Source organism: Canis lupus, chromosome 15, assembly GCF_003254725.2.
Source record: "Canis lupus dingo isolate Sandy chromosome 15, ASM325472v2, whole genome shotgun sequence".
Classification (NCBI taxonomy): Eukaryota; Metazoa; Chordata; class Mammalia; order Carnivora; family Canidae; genus Canis; species Canis lupus.
Window position 1 is genome coordinate 3,068,944 of NC_064257.1, and position 26,190 is coordinate 3,095,133.

General features: G+C 42.3%; 1 protein-coding gene across 6 annotated transcripts in view; it reads left to right on the forward strand.

Annotated features, from left to right (window-relative positions):
• TRIT1 (tRNA isopentenyltransferase 1) overlaps positions 1-26,190 on the forward strand; it is a 57,821-nt gene that overhangs the window by 4,048 nt on the left and 27,583 nt on the right. Inside the window, exons 1-2 of one of the 6 annotated variants that reach the window (XM_025419801.3) lie at positions 6,632-6,765; positions 25,383-25,513. The exons of 1 other annotated variant lie outside the window; for it this stretch is intronic. In XM_025419801.3, coding sequence (XP_025275586.1) covers positions 25,493-25,513 — 21 coding nt within the window. In that variant the 5' untranslated portion in view covers positions 6,632-6,765; positions 25,383-25,492. Of the gene's footprint in view, positions 1-6,565; positions 6,766-6,888; positions 7,004-16,795; positions 16,817-25,382; positions 25,514-26,190 lie in introns of those variants that run through there. 4 more of the 6 variants (XR_007402398.1, XM_025419799.3, XM_049094332.1 and 1 more) reach the window with 4 other exon arrangements.

Consider the following 26,190-nt stretch of genomic DNA (forward strand, 5'->3'; position numbering starts at 1 on the left):
GTGACTCTTAAACATGAGTGTGCATTGAGAATCTACCCGCCCCAACCTGATACAGTAGGTCAGAGCCAGGAATCTACAAGCAAGCAGGGAGGGGAATCCTGAGGTCACACTTAGAAGAACTTTGGAATGAGAAGTTGGGGCCAGGTCCTTTGGAGATTAAAGAAGAATAGCCACAGAAGGTGGTTTGATGGCATAGTATAATGGTTAAGAACGGGGATTTTGGGGATCCTTGGGTGGCTCAGCAGTTGAGTGTCTACCTTTGGCCCAGGGTGTGATCCTGGAGTCCTGGGATCGAGTCCCAAGTCGGGCTCCCTGCATGGAGCCTGCTTCTCCCTCTGCCTGTGTCTCTGCCTCTCTCTGTGTGTCTCTCATTAATTAAAAAAAAAAAAAGAATGGGGACTTGGAGTTACTACCTGTGTGACGTTGGGCAAATCACTCAACCTCCCTGAGTCCTAGTAGTTTCCTTCCCTGAAATGGGTATAATATTAATACCTACCACATAGCACTGTTGTAAAGATTAAGCAGGTAATTATATGTAAAACACTTAGCATGGTGCCCGCCACAGCGTGAGAGCAGTGATATATGAAGCTAGGTTCCTCGTGGAAGTTTATAAGCGTGTGAACACAATCACGAGATAAGACACTATATGTCTCAGGCAAGGGCTACAAGCCTCAAAGGGGAAGAGAGCACTTTGTTTGGAGTCATTAAGAAAGTTCTTGTTGGGGATAGTGTGACTGTAACTGGAACTAGAAGTCCCTGCAGCATCTAGCTAAGTGGAGAAGAGGAAGGTATTCTAGGCTGAGGGAATAGTTTGGGTGCGGGATGGGGGAACTGGGAAGGTTTGTATGGAATCTGGGAATGGGGAAGAATCCAGTTTGATGTGCTGTCTTCTGGGTGTCTCATTTTTTGCAAAACAGGAGTTGAGCTGGATTTCTAAGAGGACCCTTGGGTTGGCAAACATCCTCAGAGATCCTTTGAAATAGGGAAGTCAGGGGAGGAAACTGGCTGTGGTTTGGGACACCGTGAGGTTTGAGGTGATGGGGTCATACAAAACAGAGCACCCAACAGGAAGTTGAGGATGTGATACTAAAGCTTTAGGAAGGGGTTTGCAGTGAAGGTACAGATTTGAGACTCATGAGGATATAAAGATGATGAAGGCCCAACCAGCCATGCCATGCCATGAGAAAGGGAAGGGACAGGGACACAGAGGACCCCCACTCTGACCTTATAGCCTTCAGGGCTTCGCTGTGGGTGTGCAGGCCCTCTTAGACAGCTGAGAAGACGGGAAGTGAGCTCCCTCTGAGAACATTCTGATGGACTCTGGAGAAAACCCTATAACTTTACTTTGGGCGTAACACAAACCATATAACATGATGAGCTCCACTCCCTTGAGAGGGGAGCTTCACTTGTTTTGAGCAATTCTGAGCTCCCAAATTTGAATCGACAAATCGCCAATGGAAACAGCAACCAATGAAAAAGTATTCTGATTACTCCCAGGCACTCTGCTGGGTCATATTTTGTCCCTCACCCAACTCATGTCTATCCAGAACCCATGAATGTGACCTTATTTGGAAATAGGATATTTGCAGATGTCATCAAGATGATGTCATACTGGATTAAGGTGGATTCTAATCCAGTGACTGGTGTCCCAGGGAGGGAAAAATTTGGACAGAGGCACACACAGAGAAGACGGCCATTTGAAGACAGAGACAGAACTGGAGTCATGCTGCCACAAACCAAGGGATGCCAGCAACCACTCGAAGCCAGAAGAGGCACTCGAAGCATCCTTCCATAGAGGGAAGCTTGGGACTGGGGCCCTGCCAAGCCCTGGATTTGGGGCTTCTGAGGTCCAGAACTGTGGGAGAATAAACTTCTGTTGTTTTAAGCCCCACAGTTTGTGGTAATGTGTTATGGCAGCCCTAGGAGATCGATGCAGGCTCCGAGTTTACCATGAGATAATCCCACAGGATATATTCTATTTGGAATATGTAATTAGTATGGGGGTCAGGCTGCAAAGGCACCTAGGGTTGCATAAAAAGCTAGTGTTTGTCTTCAATTCAACTTTCTTCTCTTGCCTGGGAAACATGCTTCAGACCTCCCGTGGCATGTTCCTCCTCCTGTCCTATCAAAACATCCTCTAGATTTCCATGTTGAACATTTGAGCTTTCTGGATGCTTCACTGTGGATGGCCCTTCCACTCTAATGGCTTCACCTTTAGCCTTCTCCCTATACTCCTTTTTTCTAAAAATATTTTAAACATTTTAAAAAAGATTTTATTTACTGGGGCACCTGGGTGGCTCAGTGGTTGAGCATCTGCTTTTGGCTCAGGTCATGATCCTGGGATCCTGGGATCGAGTCCCGGATCGGGCTCCCCACAGGGGCCCTGCTTCTCCCTCTGTCTGTCTCTGCCTCTCTCTGTGTGTCTCTCATGAATAAATAAAATCTAAAAAAAAAAAGATTTTATTTATTTATTTGACAGAGATTTATTTATTTGATAGAGAGAGCACAAGTTGGGGGAGCAGGAGAGGAAGAAGCAGACTCCCTGCAGGGAATCCTGCGGGACTCGATTCCAGGACCCCGGAATCACAACTTGAGCCAAAGGCAGACGTTCAACCACTGAGCCACCCAGGCGCCCCTAAAATTTTTAAATATAAATTATTTAAAATAGAGGACAGGAAATAATAGAATGAACACTGGGTTATCACCCAGATATCACCTTTGCCTCTCTGCACTTCCCTCTTTCTCTTTTTTTGACGTGCTCCCATGCCTATTTCACCCCCTGTATTGCTCTCAATTTTTTTTTAAGATTTTATTTATTTATTCATGTGAGACACAGAGAGGCAAAGACACAGGCAGAGGGAGAAGCAGGCTCCATGCAGAGAGCCTGATGCAGGACTCGAGCCCAGGATTCCAGGATCATGCCCTGGGCTGAAGGCAGATGCTTAACTGCTGAGCCCCCCAGGTGTCCCATGCTCTCAATTTTCTTTTCTTTTTCTTTTTCTTTTTTTGCTCTCAATTTTCTAAAGAAGGTGAGGCAGGTGCAGAGGTTGTCCAGCCTGACTATACATCCGTCCTACAGACAGACACCGTACAACACATGCACACACGGGGGATAATGATGAGGTGGCTGGCTGGGGACTTTAGTAGGGGAGACCAAGGATTATTACCCTCCAAGTAATTTGAATATCCCTAGTTCCTTATTCTTACATTTTAGATATGTTCTTCTGAAACTGAAGTTGTCTCAGCATTTTTGCCTTTTCAATTAGAATTTCTTTACCCCGAATAATCTATAAGCAGTGGAGTATGGGAAATGGGCTTCTTCATCTTCCACCTCTAGATATACAATTTAAGTAAAAGACTCCCTTTCTTCTTGAGTTATCTTTCAGAATAACTGAAAGCTGTTTGCTATTTGGCTTCACAAAAGGGGAAGTGGGGGGATCCCTGGGTGGCTCAGCGGTTTGGCGCCTGCCTTTGGCTCAGGGCATGATCCCGAAGACCCGGGATCAAGTCTCACATCGGGCTCCCTGCATGGAGCCTGCTTCTGCCTCTGCCTGTGTCTCTGCCTCTGTGTGTGTGTGTGTGTGTGTGTGTGTGTGTGTGTGTTTGTTTCACGAATGAATAAATAAATAAAATCTTAAAAAGCGGGCGGGAAGTGAGGTCAGGGCTAATATCTGGGCATGACTACAAATAGCTTTCTTTTCTTTTTTTTCTTATGATTTATTTATTTATTTGAGAGAGAGAGAGAGGGAGGGAAGGTGGGAGGGTCACGGAGAATCTCCAGCAGACTCCCTGCTGAACAAGGAACCTGATCTGGGGCTTGAACCCACAACCCTGAGATCATCACATAAGCTGAAATCAAGAGTGGGACACTCAACCAACTGAGCCACCCAGGTGCCTCCAAATATCTTTCTCAACAATTTTTTTCAACTTTTGTCTCCTTATTGCCCTGAAAAGCTTCCCATCTGAGAGTTTTATATTGTTTTAAAATAAATTCTTATTAATTCTTGATCATAGTCTTCCATTTCCCAATTTTCCCTTGAATTTAAACTCACCAATTAGGATTTCAAGTTACAAATTATCTTGAATGGAACTATTAGTATAATTTAGAGTTCAGAAGACCATTAGGAGACAAACAGGTACAAATGAAATAGCCTAAAGGTATTTAAAAAATATGGTCCCATTCTCTTTTGGCAGGATTGGTAGAATTAAAACAAATGGAAATGGTACGATGTTTTTCTCACTTCTCCGACTTGTTTTGGACCATGGGCTCCATTCTGATTTAGGAGTCTTTCCTGCTCAGCATTTCAGTGATAATTCTCCCCATGGTCTATAGGATCCCTGTTCTCTTTGTTTCTATAGCAACAGTCCCGTGTTGCTTGGCTAGAAGCAATTTTCTGCTGCTGTGGTGAAGCCCCATTTTTTCATTCCTTTCTCCCCAGTTGCCTTGGTAACCAGCTTCTCCCTCTTTGGGTCTCTCAGTGGTAAATTCCACTCCCCTCTTTTTTGCTCTCTCTAGTAACAGTCACCTGGTCATGACTTGGACAGTGCTTTCCTATCTGTGAGTGAGCATACTCTGTCATGGTCAGATTGTCATCATGAAATTAGCTCCCTTTTGCTTTATTTGCATCATTTCTCCTGCCTGCCATCTTTCTAGTGGTTGTCATGGTAACCGTACCCTCTGAAAGTCTCCAGGCAAAGGCTCTACAGTTAACAACCATCATGTGAGAGTGTCTGCCAATATATGGCCACACATCTTGATTTTAAAACCAGCCCCAGGCGGGTACCACAAATTGGCGAGAACAGGCTTTTGATCAAAGCAGACTGGATTGAGAAAAGGAGGTACAGGGTACTCTGGGTTCTGATGTACTCCAAACAATACATGTGGCTACAAGGTTCAGGCTGCAGAAGTGGCCATTATGCCAGCAGTGATCCAAGCGATTGAGAAATGTATTGGCAGTTATTCCAGGCAGGCCTACATATGCTCTAAACTTCCAGCGGTAATTCCTCTGGCCCAAGGGATCCTGGTGATATGACCTGAGAGCTGGGCACAGCCAAGTAATCTCAGGGAGAAATAAATTAACCCTTAAATTGGCTAACAAGGGGTTACTAGAATAGATGTTTGGGTACTTTTACACAGTACTGAAGATTTCTCTGCCCTTAGGCTGCTGTTCTTACCTCTTTAGGGAGGCAGATGGGGTGTTACCATTATAATAATACGTGTTCAACAAATGGTAGTCGTTCTGTGCTAGTGTATTGTAGCAGGTACTATTTTTTTTTTTTTTTAAGATTTTATTTATTCATGAGAGACACAGAGAAAGGCAGAGACATAGGCAGAGGGAGAAGCAGGCTCCATGCAGGGAACCTGATGTGGGATCCCGGGATCACGCCCTGAGCCAAAGGCAGATGCTCAACCACTGAGCCACCCAGGTGCCCTACAGGTACTTTTTTTGAATTTTATCCTTATGACGATCCTGAGAGGTATTAATGATAAAAGTGAGGCTAAGAGGTAAAGTTAATTATGTGAGGTCATGCAGCAGCTGATAAGTAGCAGATCTAGGATTTGAACCCAGGTCTCTGATTTCAAAGCCCTTTCTTAAAGGTTGTGGGGTTTCCTGAATTTCAGGCCTCTGATCTGTACTTTAATCTGAGGGTTACCACTCCTTTATCCTTTCTGCCTTCCTTATTTTCCCTCTTATTTTGAGGGTTGTTTACTTTTCTCTGTTCTCAACCCATCTCTTGCATCCTTTCACTAAAGAGATGGAAGATTTTGTCCTGCCTTCTGATTATGTCTGGGTTTGCGTTTTGGGATAAAAACATTAGAGCGGCTGCCCTTGCCTGAGAACTGGGCAGATCTGATCCTGGAAAACACCACGCCTCTAGCTCACTGGCTCCAGCGCTAGGTAGGGAAACCATTCTCCTCTCCGTTTAACAATTATTGGGTGTCTTTTCCCCATCAGACGCTCTGCTAGGCACTGGAGATTCAGCAATGGCTGGGTAGAACCTGTTCCTTGCCTTTATGGAACTACCAGCCTGGGGCGGAAGTCAGACAATGCACAAGAAATCAGTATATAATTTTATATTGTAATTAATGGCATGAAGAAAAGAACTGAGAGTGATTTGAGATAGAATTGCCGTTCCGCATTTAAGAGGACATAGCTTAAAAATCTTTTCGGGCAGCCCAGGTGGCTCAGCGGTGTAGCCCCTGCCTTCAGCCCAGGGCGTGATCCTGGAGACCTGGGATCGAGTCCCGCATCGGGCTCCCTGCATGGAGCCTGCTTCTCCCTCTGCCTGGGTCTCTACCTCTCTCTCTCTCTCTGTCTCTCATGAATAAATAAATAAAATCTTAAGAAAAAAATCAATCTTTTGAATACATTGATTATTAGTTGCTTCACAGAGAGAGAGAGAGAGAGAGAGAGGTGACAGCTGAGGCTCTGACACCAGCTAGTCGGGAATCTCTCAAGTTTGGAAACCTAGGTCTCGCTCCCCCCACCTCGCCTCTCCTCCCCTCCCCCACAGAGCCTTAGGGATGCGCCGGCGCACTATCGGTTGCCATGGGGACAGCTGCTCCGCGCAAGCGCAGATGTCTTCAAGATGGCGGCGGCGGCGGCTGCACGAGCGGTTTCTGTGGGCTCTGGGCTCCGGGGCTTGCCGCGGACGCTGCCTCTCGTAGTGATTCTCGGGGCCACCGGCACCGGCAAATCCACCCTGGCGTTGCAGCTAGGCCAGCGGCTCGGCGGCGAAATCGTCAGCGCCGACTCCATGCAGGTATGACGGTGCGGCGAGCGCCGGGCCTGAGGAACCCGGAGGCCATTTGCGGGCGCCTCAGGTCGAGCGGATGCCCTGTCGCCTGGTGGGAGTGGGTGAACCCCGAGGCTTGTGGGGCGGAGTGGTTAAGTGAAGGGAACCCGTCATGACTGGAGATGCCCACCATGTGCCAGACGTAGTGCCCGGCGATCGAGTCAGCCCTCCTCCCCCTCACGCCTCACGACGTTGCTGTTGGAAGGTAACTGTCTCCGTTGACGGCTTGAGGGAATTCGCCTAGGGAGAGGGACCGGCGTTCCCCGTGGCGCAGAGCGAGTACGCGAGGAGGTGGCGCTTGAACCTACAAGGCTGACGGGCGTCCAGGAAGTAACCTGTTGAATGAAAATCATTGCAGAGCTTTTGCTGTTTAGGGTACTCGGCGACGCGGGTGTCAGTCGGGGCCCATCTGTGAGTGACTCGTGCGGGAAATGGAACAGGGTGCATGGATGTTCAGGAGACCTGCGTTCTAGTTCCGAATCTGCCGCCGGCCACGTGAGCTTAAGCGCCTCTGTAAAGTGGGAAGGGGAATGCCACCTCCTTCACAGGGCTTGGGGCTCGATAGGTGAGAGCAGGAGTTTTCAAATGAAGAGCAGGGTCCTGAGGAAGGCCAGGGCCAGGCACTTGGTAAATGGTTTATTGAGATGTTTAACCTGTTGGCCGCTGGGAGTCAGGCCGCTTTGTCCTCTTCCTTGAGTTAGAGGGAAGCCGAGAAGGGAGTGTAGTACCCGCAGCACCTGGGTGCATTTGTGCTCGCGGTGAGAGTGGGTGACATTTTGGGTAACTCGTTGATGGAGGAACCCTATTTGTTAAAGATAGTTTTCAGTTAATGGGTTTTTACAGAGTATATAGGTGCTTGATATGAAATGCCTGACCCTGAGTCCGGCACCTACCTGATGGGTATTAAAGCGAGGAGGGGCATTCCTTCCCCTCACGCTATACACCCTGTAAACCTCCGCGGCATGGTTTCTACCTTTATTAGTTTTTTTTTTTTTTTTTAATTTTTAAAATTTTTAAAAGATTTTATTTATTCATGAGAGACAGAGAGTGAGAGATTGAGAGGCAGAGACAAAGACAGAGGGAGAAGCAGGCTCCATGCAGGAAGCCCGATGTGGGATTTGATCCCAGGACTCCAGGATCATGCCCAGGCCCAAAGGCGGGTGCTAAACCACTGAGCCACCCAGGGATCCCTCTTTTTTTTTTTTTTTTTTAAGATTTTACTTACTTATTAATGAGACACACAGAGAGAGAGAGAGAGAGAGAGGCAGAGACACAGGCAGAGGGAGAAGCAGGCTCCATGCAGGGAGCCCGACGTGGGACTCGATCCTGGGACTCCAGGATTATGCCCTGGGCCGAAGGCAGGCACTAAACCGCTGAGCCACCCAGGCTGCCCTACAAGTCAGATTTTATAGCAAGCCATACAATTTCTGAGATGGGAGAAATCAGTGAAGACTGGTGTAGTCAGTCATGGAAAGCTCTCTGAAAAGGGACTTGAAAGATGGGTGAGAAGTTTGGACGGATAAGAGAGAAGGAAAAGGCGTTATGTGAAAGGAACACAAATGAAGATTTAGAAGGTGAAGTGGGCATAGTGTGTATGTAGGGTAGTAAAAGAAGGGTGTTCATTAGGTATTGTAGATACTGTGGATGGAATCGGGGATGAGTAATGTGATGAAGACTGTAAGAAGCATTCCTTTGTGAACAGTATGCATAATGAATTGGATTTGGGAGTGGGTGTTAGGAATGCAGGGGAAGGGAAAGATGTAACTTTTTTTTTTAAGATTTTTATTTATTTATGAGAGAGAGAGAGAGAGAGGCAGAGGGAGAAGCAGGCTCCATGCAGGGAGCCTGATGTGGGACTCGATCCCGGGTCTCCAGGATCCCGCCTGGACTGAAGGCGGCGCTAAACCGCTGAGCTACCTGGGCTGTCCCCGTAACTTTTTTTTTTTAAAGACTTATTTATTTGAGAAAGAGAGCACACACTCTTGAGTGGGGGTGGGAGGGAGAGAGAGAATCTCAAGTAGACTGCTCACTGAGTGCGGAGCCCACTGTGGTGCTTGATCCCAGGACCCTGAGATCATGACCTGAGGTGAAATCAAGAGTCAGACACTTAAGTGACTGAGCCACCCAGGCGCCCCAAGATGTAATATTTTCGAAGGTATTATTATGTTAAAGTGAGTTGGTCACTGATTCCTGAAAGAATACACACAATGTGACTTGGGATTCAGGTTTACATGCCTGGGAGAGTATAGTGAGCCTGGACATCAGGAAGATTTTGTAGAGCACAGTGGGAGTGGCAGCAGGACATTCAAGGGGAAAGTCTACTGGGTGGGTGGAGAGTGCCACAGATGTGACCCTGCTTCAGGATTCTTGCACTTACTACCTTTGCCTGGTGGAACTTGTTTAACCATGTGGCTCACTTTCTTTATTCACATGTCACCTTACTGAGGCCTTCTCCGATCATCCTATTTAAAATAACACACCACTATTCCCTGTTCCCCATTTTCCTCATATACCAAATATCGTCCATGTCAGGAGAGTGTTCTCAGTAAATCATCTTAGTTTTACATTTATTTTTAAGTAAGTTAGTGGGTTCTGATCATGAGTGTTGTATACAGTGTTGTAATAGCTATTATTCATTTCTCAGAAGTGTTTCTTTACTTGTAGTTTGTGTACTATAAGGTTGAGGTTGCTAGAGGTTTTGTTGGCTGTAAAATAGGTCATGGCAGTGGGACACTGTGCCATACTGGTGATATGGTGGACCTTACTTAACATTTGATGAAAGATTTGTTGACTTGCCTTATTGAAATCTTGATCCAGGGTAGCCTGGGTGCCTCAGCGGTTTAGCGCCGCCTTCAGCCCAGGGCATGATCCCAGTCCTGGGATCGAGTCCCACATTGGGCTCCCTGCATGGAGCCTGCTTCTCTCTCTGCTTTAAAATCTAAAAAAAAAAAAAAAAGAAAGAAAGAAAGAAAGAAAGAAAGAAAGAAAGAAAGAAAGAAAGAAAGAAAGAAAGAAAGAAGGAAAGAAGGAAAGAAAGAAGGAAAGAAGGAAGGAAAGAAGGAAGGGAAGGAAGGAAAGGAAGGAAGGAAGGAAGGAAGGAAGGAAGGAAGGAAGGAAGGAAGGAAGGAAGGAAGGAAAGGAAAGGAAAGGAAAGGAAAGAAGGAAGGAAGGAAAGGAAGGAAGGAAAGGAAGGAAGAAAGATCTTGATCCATTCAGATTTTTCCTGTGGTTATGTAAGTAACTGGAATATGAGACTTAATTTTTTTTTTTAAGTTTTTATTTATTTATTCATGAGAGACAGAGAGAGAGAGGCAGACACACAGGCAGAGGGAGAAGCAGGGGAGCCTGACTTGGGACTCGATCCCAGGACTCCAGGATCACACCCTGGGCCCAAGGCAGAGGCTCAACCAGTGAGCTACCCAGGCACTCAGAGACTTAAATTTCTTTCATCTTAGGGATGCCTTGAGAATTAATGTAGGAAAACACTTTGAAGATCATTGAGCTTTCTGAACTGGCTATGGATTGTGTTTAGTTTTGATTATACCATGGCTATTTGACCTCTTGGTCTCCATTGGAAAACTTTGACCTTTGATTTTAGTTTTCAGTCCAAATAATGATATAAAGTACTTATGCCCCATTTATGTGGTTGTACACAGTTCTTCATTTCTACCTTTGCTTACATGCCTGTTAACCTGCTTTGCTTGTTTTTTATCCGAAGGAGCGAGATGGTGCTTTTCATTGACTTGAGGTTAACTCAAAATTTTTGGTAACCATGTGAACAAAATGACATTTAAAAAAAGAATTGAAGTATAGTGGATGACACGCGTTATATTAGTTTCACGTGTACAAAATGACATTCTTAATGTTGTATTACCAGCTCCTTGAAACCATTTCGAATAAATACAGAGGCAGAATGATAATAATAAATTTGTAGAGCAAATTTGTTTATAAAATAGTTACAGATGCTTTTTATTTTCACAACAACCTTGTAAGGTAGATATTGTCATTTCACAGGTAAGGAAACAGGCTTTGCAGTAAGGTCTTCCAGTAAGTAGCAAACCTGGAGTTGAATATATGTGTTTACTTTCCATGCTTGCTGCCTTATCCCCACAAAGCCTTGCCCTTTAGATGGGGCAGGAGCAGTAGTGTTCAGGCATTAGAGAGTATTTCTTAATTTAATATGTATGACTCTTCTTTCACAGGAGTGCTACATTTTGAGTAGGATATAAAATGTATTTTAGGATTCATATTGTGAATCATAGTGTGAATATTCATAGTGTGAATGTGGCTACATGATGCATTGCTTAGGAGAATAAAACTTGCTGCAGCTAAGAGAAATATTTAATGTCAGTAATTTAATGATACCTGGAGAGAATGTGTACTGAAACAAAGGGGAAACTTGGCCTTGTGGAGAGCCTACTTGGAGCAGTAAACTTTGTTGTACAGCCACACAAGGAGTGACCAAATGCAAAGTGTGATAATTAGTTCTTTCAAGGTTCCAGGTCGATCTTTTAAAAAAAGTATTTGCATTTTAATAATCCCTTTTGGGTGATGTCCAGAATTTTGTATTTCATAAGTGTATTAGTAACTCAAAAGGGATTCTAAAACACTGTTTTATTATTATTTTTTAAATAAATTTATTTTTTATTGGTGTTCAGTTTACCAACATACAGAATAACACCCAGTGCTCATCCCATCAAGTGCCCCCCTCAGTGCCTGTCACCCATTCACCCCCACCCCCTGCCCTCCTCCCCTTCCACCACCCCTAGTTCATAAAACACTGTTTTAAATCTTAAATTGTCTTGCACTTTGTACTTGTTTTGTTATATCTTTGTCTTACCTTGACTGTAGGGTGATTTCAAGGCAAGCCCTGTTGAGGCAGTTCCCATCCAGGGAAAGTGATTATTTTTGTAAACATTGAATAAGTAAGTGCTTTAAATATTGAGGTAGCTTCTTTGAGGGAAAATCACAGTGGAGTATTAAGGGTAGGATGTCTAGGGTGAATACATTGTCATGGAGCCTGATAGATAATGACTTGCTCTTGTAGCCATGTGGCATCCGAAGGTCCTGCCTGGCTTCTTGCTTCCCATTCTCAAGCACTTAATTTGTTGAGTGGGATATCAGAAACACTTTCTGAGGAATTACTTGTTTAGGGACTCTTGCTGGATTCTGCTTTGAATTTCTGCATGGCAGTTGTGACAAATGTGAGAAATTAAATACAAATATTTAATTTGAGTTTGGGGCACCTGGGTGGCTCAGTGGTTGAGCGTCTGCCTTCAGCTGAGGTCATGATCCCGGGGTCCTGGAATTGAGTCCCACATGGGCTCCCCAGAGGAAGCCTACTTCTCCCTCTGCCTATGTCTCTGCCTCTGTGTGTGTGTCTCATGAATAAATAAATACAATCTTTAAAAAAATAATAATTTTCTGAGTTTTTCCAAACCCCAATTTCACAAATTATAGAAACTATTGTTAGCAGTAAGAGTCTAAATTTAAGGAGGGACAGGTAATGCAATCCCTGTTTTCCAGGATGGAAAAACTGAGGCCCAGAAGATTAAAGAGCAAGCTAGAGATCGCAATGCAAGACACTGGTACACCTGGGAATTGGATCTGGGTCTTGTGACTCCTGTGTAGTGTCTGATATATTGCAGGAAGATGATACTGAAGGTCTTCTTTTCAGTCTGAGTCTTTTTCTTGGCATGTAAATTCAAGGTACAATGCATTGCCTTCAGTCATTGGATGAAACATTGTACTGAGAAACATGAAGGCACTTGCCAAAAGATGTACAATGACTGCCTGGAAATACAGACTGCCAACTATATGCCAAGAGAAAAATAAACAAAGTGTTCTATTTGGGTTTATAGAGAGGAAGTATCTCTAATGCCTTAGTTCTTCAAGTCCTGTGGAGAAGCAGTAGTCATACATAGGAGCACAGTTCCCTTTGTGTTTGTCTAAACCTACAAGAGGAGAAGCAAATGATTTTTGGCAGTCTGGCTATGAGCAGGCTATGTGTCATCTAATAGATGTGGAGTTCTGGGTTCTTTTTGTCTGCTTTGGGATATAATTTAGCAGCAGTATCTAATTAATTAATTAATATATAAACCAAAGGACTGTTTGTTTGTCTGATAGTGCTCAAGGGAGATCTGGGATGCTTGGGGGAGGGATATGAAAGGAGAGATGGGAGAGTGGATCACAGTGGCTTACTAGGACATGAAATAAAAGTCATAAAAACCTTGTTAACCAGGAGAGATGGGAGCTATCTGGAGGCTATTTGCCATGACTGACAGAGGAGATCTTAAAAAAAAAAAAAAAAAAAAAGACTGAGGCCGACAAGAGGCTAAGAAGGAAATCTCAAAATTTTTGACTCATCTAAAAAATCTATGGGTTTCGGGACGCCTGGGTGGCTCAGTGGTTGAGCATCTGCCTTTGGCTCAGCGTGTGATTCTGGAGTCCGGGGATTGAGTCCTACATCAGGCTTCCTCCATGGAGCCTGCTTCTCCCTCTGCCTGTGTCTCTGCCTTGCCTCTCTCTCTGTGTTTCTCATGAATAAATAAAATATTTAAAAAAACTATGAATTTCTAGATCTCTTAGTTCACCTCCATTGTCACTGAGTTTAGTTTTCCTTAGGCTATGGTAATAAGCCTGGGTGGGTTATTCATATATGTGTATATTCACTTTCTCGCAGCTGTGGAAAGAACTGTGGAATCAAACATCCTATGTTATGTGAGGAAAGAGAAGTCACTACTGGCCAAATGAGAAACCATAGGAGAGCACAGATGGGACTTGTAGGTTCACATGTGTGAGGAGAAGATGGTGCTCTGATGCTTCAGTGCCTGGGGCAGGGTGTTGAAACAGCTCTTCTTTATTTTTTATTTTATTATTTTTTTTAAATTTTTTATTTTATTTTATTTATTTATGATAGCCACACAGTGAGAGAGAGAGAGAGGCAGAGACACAGGCAGAGGGAGAAGCAGGCTCCATGCACCGGGAGCCCGACGTGGGATTCGATCCCGGGTCTCCAGGATCATGCCCTGGGCCAAAGGCAGGCACTAAACCGCTGCGCCACCCAGGGATCCCACAGCTCTTCTTTAAAAGGAATATATTTGGGGGAGCCCAGGTGGCTCAGTGGTTTAGCACTGCCTTCAGCCCAGGGCGTGATCCTGGAGTTCCGGGATCGAGTCCCACACCAGGCTCCCTGCATGGAGCCTGCTTCTCTCTCTGCCTCTCTCTCTCTCTCTCTGTGTCTCATGAATAAATAAATAAATAATCTTTAAAAAATAAAGGGAATATACGTTCAAGGGGTAAATGTTATTTGGGATATACAGGAATTGCCCTATGTGATTTGTATGTACTTGTATGTGGCTTAACCAAATTGGTTTTGTTTTCTTGTGTAGTTTGAATTTTTTAGATAAATTTGAATCAAACTGGAGTCCTGTTTGCCTCATTACTTACCTTTGGGGCACTGGTTCTGCCCCTTCCTCATTGTGGCATCCAGAGTTCAAGCTGTTAACCATTATACCATGAATAATCCTCGTCATCATAATAACAGCATAGAAAACAATAATAGTATATATGCCAGGTACTGTTCTAAAAGTTTGACACGTATTATCTCATTTAATCCCTTCACCACCGCCTTGTGAGGTAGGCACTATTATCTCAGCCCTACAGAAAATTACTTTCTTGAACCCTCACCTCTGTACTATTCTATGCTTTTTTCCTCCACCTCCTCTTACTTATTTGTCCATTCATTCTGCATCCCAGTTTTTCCTCTGTACCACTGTATACATTTTATTTGGCAGAGGAGGAAGACTATTCCTGCCTGACAAAAGAATAGCATGAACAAAGTAATGGAAAAATAAAAGTGTATGGTGTGTTTTCAAGGAGTGACCAGCAATTATCTGGTATAGAGGATACTTGAGGGACAGTAGTAGGAGGTGAAACTAAAAATAAAGGACCCTGTGAACAAACTGTAGAGGCCTTTGAAAGGAATGCGGGTGTGTGTGTGTGTGTGTTAACTATGGGAGTGTTAGTAAATGTGTTTCATTGGGTAACTCTGGTTAGAGAATGGGTTAGAGAGGGATAAACAGCTTAGGATTCAGTTACATTGGCCTGGGTGAGAGGGGCTGGAGTTGAACTGTGGCTGAGAAGAAGAGGAACCATTTTGACATTTTGGAGACAGAATCAATAGGATTTTGGTTATTGAAATGGAAGTTTTTTTATTTTTTTAACATTTTTATTTTTTTAATTTTTATTTATTTATTTATTTATTTTTATTTATGATAGTCACACACACACACAGAGAGAGAGAGAGAGAGAGGCAGAGACACAGGCAGAGGGAGAAGCAGGCTCCATGCACCGGGAGCCCGACGTGGGACTCGATCCCGGGTCTCCAGGATCGCGCCCTGGGCCAAAGGCAGGCGCTAAACCGCTGCGCCACCCAGGGATCCCGAAATGGAAGTTTTTATGAGAAAAAATGATAGAGAACAAAGCCTTTTGATGTTTAGAAAGAAAGACATGCTTCCTGAAAAAAATGCAAATTAACACAGAAAAGTACAAAGGAAATATCACCATAGTCTTAGCATCCAGAGATAAACATTTTAACATGTTGGTGTACATTCTTTCACACATTTGTCTGTGTATTTATGAACATCTGTTTACGTGTTTTTTTTCCTCCGATTTTATTTTGGTAAAATACACATAAAATTTACCACCTTAACCATTTTTTAAAGTGAACTCTACAGCTGATGTTAGGCTCAAATTCAGACCCTGAAATCAAGAGTTACATGCTGTACTGACTGAGCCAGCCAGGCACTTCTATCTTAACCATTTTTAAGTGTACAGTTCAGTGGTATTAAATACATTTGTAATGCCGTTGTAACCATCATCACCATCTACGTCCATAATTCTTTTTTTTTTATGTCCGTAATTCTTTTCGTCTTGTAAAATTGAAACTCTATACTCATTAAACAATACCTCCCCGTTCCTCCTTTTTCCCAGCCCTTGGTAACCACCATTCTACTTTCTATGTCTATGATTTTGACTGTTCTTAAGTACCGCACATAAGTAGAATCATACAATATCTGTCTCTTTTGTGACTGGCTTATTTTACTTAGCATAATGTCCTCAAGGTTCATCCACGTGTGTATGTTTTTACATAAATTGACTCATATTTCATATTATTATTATTTGTTTACATTTCATATTATTCTGTATCCGCTCCCCCCCCAACAATATGTTATGGATATCTTTATGTGTTAATGTATGTACATCAGTGGTCTCAATCTGGGGTCATTTTGCCCCCCCCCAGGGCACATTTGCAATTTCTGGAGACATTTTTGGTTGTAAAAACTGGGGAGGAGGTAATTGTAATAGTAATTGTTGAAGTATTATAGATTTATACAAGAGTTTCAAAGATAGTACAGAAAGTTCTTGTATATCCTTCACCTAGCTTCTAAAATTAGCATCTTAGGGATGCCTGGGTGGCTCAGCGGTTGAGTGTTTGCCTTTGTTTGCCTCAGGGCATGATCCCGGAGTCTCGGGATTGAGTCCCACATTGGGTTCATTGTGTGGAGTCTGCTTCTCCCTCTGCTTCTCTCTTTATCTCTCATGAATAAATAATAAATAAATAAATAAGATCTTTAAAAAAAATAAAATTAGGGATCCCTGGGTGGCACAGTGGTTTGGCGCCTGCCTTTGGCCCAGGGCGCGATCCTGGAGACCCGGGATCGAATCCCACGTCGGGCTCCCGGTGCATGGAGCCTGCTTCTCCCTCTGCCTGTGTCTCTCTCTCTCTGTGTGACTATCATAAATAAATAAAAATTAAAAAAAATAAAATAAAATTAGCAGCTTCTATCATCTTGGTACGTTTGTCAAAATTAATAAATTGACATAGGTATAGTATTGTTAACTGTAGATTTGTTTGGATTTCATCAGTTTTTCTACTAATATCTTCTGTTTCAGGATCCCATCTAGGGTCCCACATTGCCTTTAGTCATCTTGTATCCTTGGGCTTCTCCAATCTGTAAGTTTCTCAGGCTTTTCCAGTATATGACTTTGATACTTTTGAAGGGTACTGGTCAGATATTCTGTAGAATGTTACTTAATTTGAGTTTGTCTAATGGTTTCTCATTATTACACTGGCATTACAGATTTTAGGAAAGCACAGCACAGAGGTGAAGTACCCTTTTCATTACATTGTATCAGGGTATGATGTCAACATGACTTAATTCTGGTGATGTTAATTAATCTTGATCATTTGATTTGGGTTGTGTCTGCCAGATTTTGCCACTGTAAAGTCCTTTTCTATACTCTGTTTGTTAGAAATGAGTTGTTAGGGGCCCTGGGTGGCTCAGTCAGTTAAATGTCTGCCTTTGGCTCAGGTCAGGCAGGATCCCAGGATCCCAGAATTGAGCTTCACATCGGGCTCCCTGCTCTGAGGGGAGCCGGCTTCTCCCTCTGCCTGCAGCTCCCCCTGCTTGTGCTCTCTTTGTCTCTGTCAAATGAATAAACAAAATCTTTGAGAGGAAAAAAAAAAATGAGTTGCTAAGTCCAGCCAATTTTGAAGGGGAGGGGATTTAACCTTTATATCCTGGAGGGAGGGATATCAAAGAATGTGTGGACAAACATTAAAAGCATCTCCAATGATTAATAAGTATTTTAGGGGAGATACTTTGAGACAGTGTAGATATCCAGTGTCTTAAAGTTTCACTCACTAATTTTAGCATTTATCAGTGCATTATTCCTGCTGCAATTACTATGATAATTTCCTTTATTCCTTCTACATTTATGAATTATAATTATTCTGGAATAATTTGTCCTTTCTTCACTATTTACATCATTTACTTATATCCATATGGATATTCTTTGGGTTATAGTTCAATACTATGTTATTTATTTTATTGCTCAAATTATTTCAAACTTTGATTATTGGGTGCTCTTTCACATTAACTCTTGTGTCCTTTTGGCATGCTCCCATCTTTGTTTTTTAGCACTTTCTTTCTGGAACTACAAGACGCTCTCAGCTTGTATTTGTCCTGCCCCACCCCAGAATCAGCCATTTCTCCAAGGAGCCCTGGTTTTTGTTTTGTTTTGTTTTTAATTGGTGAATGTCTTTTTGTTTGTTTATTTTGCTTTATTTTGGGTTTTGGTGAATGGTATTTAGGAACCAAAATCTGGATGCTGGGTATGCTTGTTGCAACTGGGATATCATTGCTTCTTGTCCCTTCAGTGGAAAAAGCTAGGACATGAATATGCACACTTATTCCATGTATACATAGTATCTATGTTTATATCTGTATCTGCATATATGTGAAAATAAACATGGGCTTATATGGATATCTCTGACTCTATTCTGGCATTTCTGGCATCCATGGGCTTATAATATCTCTGACTCTATTCTGGCATTTCAGAAAATTATTCTCATTTTAGTGTTCCCTTCCTTGCCTATTTGTGACTTCTTTCTCAGAGAGTAAGAAGTTTGGCTCTCATTGTGTATATTTACTTATATGTGCAACCTGTATTGTAGTTTCATTAGTTACTTGTGTGAGAAACAGATTTACCAACTAGGTATAATTGTGTGCAGTCATTTTGTTCATATTAGCCTTAGAGTATCCAGTCATAACAATGTAACAATTACAGTTACTTAGGTAAGCTTTTTTCCCCTCCACTGACCTTTGGTGAGGTTATGCCATATACATTTGTAATACAGGTAGATTCATTTGTTGCAGTCTGCATTCTATCCTGGGTTCCCCAGACATTCTGGTTATTTTTTTAAGAATTGCATACAGTAAAGTGCATTCTTTGTTGAGTATGTTTTTATGGGTTTTGACAAATACAGAGTCAGGTGTCTACCAGTACAGTACCAAAGTGAACAGCTCCATCACTCTAAAAATTGCCTTGTGTGGCCTCTGTAGTCAGCTCTTTTCTACCTGCCTCAACTTTCAGCAACCACTGTTTTCCATCCCCATGGTTTTGCCTTTTCCAGAATGTAATGTACATGGAGTCATACAATATGCACCCGTTGGGAACTGACTTTTTCACTAGCAAAGTACATTTTAAATTCTCCCATGTTGTTGCATGAGTCCATTAATCTTTATTGCTGAGTGTCCTGCCATTGTTTGGATGTACTGTAGTATGCCCATTCACCAATGAGAGGACAATCGGGGTTTCCAGTGTTGTTTTTTTTTTTTTTTTTTTAATTTTTTTTGGGGGGGTTTCCAGTTTTTAGCACTTTTTGCTGCTGTAGACATTCATGTGCTGATGATTTAACTTTAAAAACTATAAAGTTTTTCCAAAATGGCTATTCAGTGAATGAGAATTTCTGTTCCTCTGCATTCTCTCCAGGATTTGGTACTCTTTTTTTTTTTTTTTTTTTTTTAAAGCAATTCTGATAGGTGTGTACTGGTATCTCATGGTGGTCAATTTACATTTCTCTAAAGGCTAATGATGTTGAGCATCTTTTCATATGCTTATTTGCCATCTGTGTATCTTTGAAGTGTCTGTTGGATCTTTTGGGGGTGTGTTTGTCTCATTCTTGACTTTTAAGAGTTCTTTATATATCCTCGATACAAATCCTTTACCAGTTACGTTATTATTATTATTTTTTTAAGATTTTATTTATTCATGAGAGACACATAGAGAGAGGCGGAGAAGCAGGCTCCATGCAGGGAGCCCAACATGGGACTCGATCCCAGGTCTCCAGGATCATGCCCTGGGCCAAAGGCAGGCGCTAAACTGCTGAGCCACCCGGGCTGCCCTCAGATATGTTATTTGCAAATATCTTCTTCTTTTTTTTAATTTTTTTTTATTTTTATTTATTTATGATGGTCACACAGAGAGAGAGAGAGAGAGAGAGGCAGAGACACAGGCAGAGGGAGAAACAGGCTCCATGCACCGGGAGCCCGACGTGGGATTCAATCCCGGGTCTCCAGGATCGCGCCCTGGGCCAAAGGCAGGCGCTAAACCTCTGCGCCACCCAGGGATCCCCTGCAAATATCTTCTGCTCTGTGTTTTTTTTTTTTTTTTTTTTTTCTTCATTTCCTTCACAGTGTCTTTCACGGAACAAAAGTTTTAAGTTTTCATAAAGTCCAATTTATCGGTTTTTTTCTTTTATGGATTGTGTCTTTGGTTTCCTATCCTAAATTTGCCAAACCCAAGGTCATGCAGATTTTTTCACCATTTTTTTAAAAGAAGTTTTATTTTTAAAAAGTTTTTTTTTCTGTTTTTTTTTTTTTTTTAAGATTTTTTATTTATTAGGATCAGAGAGAAAGAGAGAGAGAAACAGGCAGAGGGAGAAGCAAGCTCCATGCAGTGAGCCTGATGTGAGACTCGATCCCAGGTCTCCAGGATCATGCCGTGGACTGAAGGTGGCACTAAACCGCTGAGCCACGGGGGCTGCCCCAAAAAAGAAAAGTTTTATACTGCAGTTTACATTTATGTTGCATTTTACATTTAGGTCTGTGAGCTGGTTTGAATTAATTTTTGTATAAGGTATGAGATATAGATGTCCAGTTATGCCAACACTGTTTTAGAGAGGCTATCCTTTCTCCATTAAATTGCATTCGTACTTTTGTCAAAAGCTAGTTTATGTTTGTGCAGGTCTATTTCTGGGCTACATTTTGTTCCATTGATCTGTGTCTAGTCTTTTGCCAATATTGCATTGTCTTGATTACTGTGGCTTTATAATAAGTCTTAGAATTGGATAGTGTAAGCTCTCCAACTTTCTGCTTTGTTGTTTTTAATCCCTGTGTAGTCTATTTTATAGGCATATCGTAATTAGCTAGATTTCTACTGAAGGACATTTAGAGGGTTGTTTTTTGCTATAATAAATGATGCTGAGATGAACATCTTCACACATACATCTATTTGAACTGTGTGATTCTCTCTCCAGGATAAATGCCTAGGGGGACACCTGGGTTGCTCAGTGGTTGAGCCTCTGCCTTTGGCTCAGAGCGTGATCCTGGAGTCCCAGGATTGAGTCCCATGTTGTGCTCCCTGCATGGAGCCTGTTTCTCCCTTTGCCTGTGTCTCTGCCTCTCTTTGTGTGTGTCTCATGAATAAATAAAATCTTTAAAAAAAAAAAAAGAAAGAAAGAAAAGAAATCTCCCTGCCTTAAAAAAAAAAAAAAGTTAAATTCGTAGGATGGAAACACTGGATAAAAAAGATGCACATAGCACCTTTTTTTCTCCCTTCTTCCAATTTTCTAAGATTATTAGAGGTTATACTTATTTTATATTGTTTTTCCTACTGAGATGAAATTCACATAACATCAGCCACTTTATTTTTATAAAGATTCATTTATTTATTTGAGAGAGAGCGAGGGAGAGGGAGAAGCAGACTCCAAGCTGAGCAGGGAGCCTGATGAGGGGCTCAATTCCAGGATGCTAGGATCATGACCTGAGTTGAAGGCAGATGCTTAACTGAGTGAGCCCCCAGGTGCTCCAGCATCGGCCATTTTAAGGTGAAGGATTCAGGAGTATCTGGTTGGCTTGATCAGTAGTGCATGCGACTGCTGATTTCAAGGTTATTAGTTTGAGCCCCATGTTGGGTGTAGAGATTACTTAAAATCTTTAAAGTAGAACAATCCAGGAGCACCTGAATGGCTCAGTTGGTTAAGTGTCTGCCTTCAGCTCAGGTCATGATCCCGGGGTCGTGTGGAGCCCTGCATTGGGGCCCTGCTCAGGGGGTAGCCTGCTTCCCCTCCACCCACCCACCCTGCGGCACCCCCTGCTTATACTCTGTCTCGCTCTCAAATGAATAAATACAATCTTTAAAAAAAAAAAAAAAAGGCGAAGTGATTCAGTGGCATTTAGTATGTTCATGGTGGTACAACCACTACCTCTTTCTAGTTCCAAAATATTTCCACTACCCCAAAAGAAAACCCTATCCCCATTAAGCATTTATTCTGCATTTCTCTAAGCATTTACTCCTTCATTCCCCTCATTCCCCCCATTCTCCGCCCCCCCCCCCCCCCATCCCAAGCCCCTGGCAACCACTAGTTTGCTTTCTGTCTCTAGGGATTGTACCTATTCTGGATATTTCATATAAATGGAATCATATAATTTGTGACCTTTGTGTCTGGCTTCTCTCACATTTATTGTAGGCATGTATTGGTACTTTATTTCTTTTTATGGTTGAGTAATTTTCCATTGTATGTATAGATCACAATTTGTCCCATCTGTTGATGGGCATTAGAACCTTAGGCTGTTATAAATAGTGTTGCTCTGAACATGTACATCTACTTGTTTATCTGTTTTCATTTATTTTGGGCATATATAGGAGTAGAATTGTTGGGTCATATGATAATTCTGTGTCTAACTTTTTAGGGAATTGCCAAACTGTTTTTACACAATGGCTATACTATTTTACATTCTTTCTTTTTTAAAAGATTTTATTTATTTATTCATGAGAGACAGAGAGAGAGGGGCAGAGACACAAGCAGAGGGAGAAGCAGGCTCCCTGTGGGGAGCCTAATGTGGGACTCTATCCTAGGACCTCAGAATCCCGACCTTAGCCGAAGGCAGACATTCAACTACTGAGCCACCCAGGTGCCCCCTATTTTACATTCTTACCAGTGATATATAAGGGTACCAATTTCTTTACCTCTTCTCCAATGTTTATCATTTTCCTTTTTTTTTGTTTTTGTTTCCTTAATATAGCCATCCTAGTAGGTGTAAAAATGGTATGGTATGGTTTTAGAGTTTTGATTTACGTTTTCCTAGTGGCCATTTGTATATCTTTGGAGAAATACCTATTTAAGTCCTGTGCTCATTTTTATTTTTTTAAAGATTTTATTTGAGGAAGAGTGCAAGAGAGCACACAAACAGGGGGAGGGGCAAAAGAGACAAGTAGACTCCCCACTGAGCAGGGAGCCCCACAAGGGCTCTATCCCAGGACCAGAGCCAAAGTCAGATGCTTAACCAACTGAGCTACCCAAGGTGCCCCTGCACATTACATTTTGATATGTATTGCCAGACTGCTTTCAAGAAAGTTTGTACCAGTGGTAAGTCTGTTTTCCTTCACTCTTGCAATTCTATGTATTACCTATCTTTTTGTTGTTGTCAGTTTGGTAAATGAGAAGTGAATTTCATCTTAATTTCATTTCTTAGGTTGTCTTTTCAAGGGTGCATTAGCTATTTGTGTTTTTCTTTTTTGAATGTCCTGTGTTGTGTCTACTTCTATATAATCCTTTTCTTTTTTTTTTTTTTTTAAGATTTTATTTATTTATTCATGAGAGAGGCAGACACCTAGGCAGGGAGAGAAGCAGGCTCCATGCAGGGAGCCCGATGTGGGACTTGATCCTGGGACTCCAGGATCATGCCCTGGGCCAAAGGCAGGCACTAAACCGCTGAGCCACCCAGGTGTCCCCTATATACTCCTTTTAATTTTTCATTTTGTGTTTATTGATTTCTAAGAGGTTTTATGTATTGTAAGTTTTTTTTTTTTTTTTTTTTTTATGATAGTCACAGAGAGAGAGAGGCAGAGACACAGGCAGAGGGAGAAGCAGGCTCCATGCACCAGGAGCCCGAGGTGGGATTCTTTCCCGGGTCTCCAGGATCGCGCCCTGGGCCAACGGCAGGTGCTAAACCGCTGCGCCACCCAGGGATCCCTGTATTGTAAGTTTTAATCCTTGGTGCAGTCTCATGTGTTGGAAGTATTTTTTCAGTTGGTCATCTGTCTTTTGATTTATATGACTTTTTTTGTCATATAAATGTTATATTTTTTTTGAAGATTTTTATTTATTTATTCATGATAGGAACACAGAAAGAGGCAGAGTCACAGAATGAGGGAGAAACAGGCTCCCCACAGGGAGCGAGATGGACTAGATTCCCTCACCGGGATCACACTCTGAGTCAGAGGGATCACACTCTGAGACACTAAACCACCAAGCCATCCAGGTGTCCCAATATAAATGTTTTAAATTTGTATATTCTTATATACGTTTTAGGAGTATAAAAATTTAATATTCTTTTAGAGAATGCTATAGCGGTGTCTGGCTGTCTCAGTTGGTAAAGCCTGTGACTCTTGATCTTGGGTTGTGACTTTGAGCCTCACGTTGGGTGTAGAACTTGCTTTAAAAGATGAGAATGTAAAAAAAAAAATGATGAGAATGATATAATAGATTTATAATTTATTGAACTATTGGAACTTACAGATGTGTGTAAAAAATGTTGATGCTCTAGCGTAAATGAAGGTATACCCAAGGCCTCTTTGCCTTTGCTGTGTCTGTTGCTCTTCCCTTGCAGTCCCCTATACATAATGTAACTGCAGCTGAAGTATGGGATTCTGCATTGTCCAGGCTGGTAGCTACCCAGCTACCCAATCAGCAACTTTACTCTCCTTTTCTGGGGTTTACATCTTGCTAGTGCCTCACACAATACTTACAACATTGGTTCTCACTCTCAAGTGCACATTCCAGTCACCTGGAGAGCATGAAAAAAACAGATTTATAGTATTTGGTAAGTGTCTATTGATTAGAATTAGATGATTTGCCTAACTTTTCAGGTGCTGATATTCTTCATAATTTACAGTCTTATTCTGAGGTCTTCATTTAGCCTCTTGAGCCTGGTAGACAGTTTTATTTACTGGGAAAACTGGGTTTTAGTCCTAGCTTTGCCACTAACTCACTGTATCTATAACCTGGGACAAGGTACTGTCCTCTCTGGGCTTTAGTTTCCTCTTTGGGTATATTAGGGAGGGGAACTGATTAGATTAGATCAGGGATGGGCAGCTTTTTTCTATTAAGGTCCAGATAGGCTCTGTGGGTCATATGGTGTCTGTCTGTCACAGTGTCTAAAGCTCCTTTTAGTTCTGGCATTTTGTGGTTCTCTTCTTTCAAACCCTAGCAAGGGGTCTCACCTAGAAGAACCAAGGAAAGTCTTGTTTAACTACCACCAGTTAAATATAGGTAATACCAAGCCTTATATAGTGCTTACAGTTTGCCTGCTACTCTTCTAAATATTTCACCTATATTAACTCTAATCTTCAGAATAACCCAGTGAGGAGTGTAGGTGCTATTATCATCCCCATTTTATAGATTAGAAAACGAGACACAACGAAAAATTAAATACTTAATTAACTGCAAAATGAAGTTGGATAGTAAAGCCAGAATTTGAACCCAGGCATAGCTCCATTATACTTTATTGCCTCTCCCTAACTTAGACATAGACCTCCAAATAATATATACTCTATCATAAGGATCTTTTTTTTCTATTTTTTATTTATTTATGATAGTCACAGAGAGAGAGAGAGAGAGAGAGAGGCAGAGACATAGGCAGAGGGAGAAGCAGGCTCCATGCACCGGGAGCCCGATGTGGGATTCGATCCCGGGTCTCCAAGATCGCGCCCTGGGCCAAAGGCAGGCGCCAAACCGCTGCGCCACCCAGGGATCCCCTATCATAAGGATCTTAAGTAAAATGTTATTGAAACCCTCAAAAGTGGGCCAATATTGAGGCTATAAAAGTGGCCATGAGAGGAACTTTATTAATAATTTTATTTTCTTAAAAGAGCCCTTGTTTCTGTCCCAGCATTATAGTCACATGGCATTGTCTTTTTAGTTATTTTTAGTATTCTTATCATTTACTTTTCAGAACCATGAGGGGGTTCACTGAATGGAAGCAGTCTTCTCCTCGGTTTCTGGAATTTAATTTCACCTTAATAAGAGTTTATTACTTCAAGCAAGCAAACAGATCAGAGTCAAATGGGGATAAAAATTCTACTGGTAAGAGACAGCAGAAACAGCTTGTGCTATAAGCAGAGTATCCAGGCTTTAGTTGTATCTCTACTGCCAGTCAGTTATATGTCTAGGGAAGCTTTCTGAGCCTCCATATTCTCAAGTATAAAATTTCAGGTGATTGGACTAGGTGGATGATCTCTGAATTTCCTTAAATCCATGCTTCCCCAGAGTTTACAGGTGGACCTCTAAGCAGCCACTGCAGAGGCTCTCCATTGCAGAGTTTCTCAGGCTTTAACTTAAAAGTTATGTGCCATTTTTTAAAAAGATTTTATTCATTTATTAATAAGAGACACAGAGAGGGAGAGAGAAAGAGAGAGGCAGAGACACAGGCAGAGGCAGAAGCAAGCTCCATGAAGGGAGCCGGACATGGGCCTCGTTCCCGGGTCTCCAGGATCAGGCCCTGGGATGAAGGCAGTGCTAAACCGCTGAGCCACCCTGGCTGCCCCATTATGTGCCAGTTTTGCATTCTCTACCCTGATCTGTCTGTCTGTATTTATTTATTTATTTATTTTAATTTATTTTTATTTATTTATGATAGACATAGAGAAAGAGAGAGAGAGGCAGAGACACAGGCAGAGGAGAGGGAGAAGCAGGCTCCATGCTGGGAGTCCGACTCAGGACTCGATCCCGGGACTCCAGGATCGCGCCCTGGGCCAAAGGCA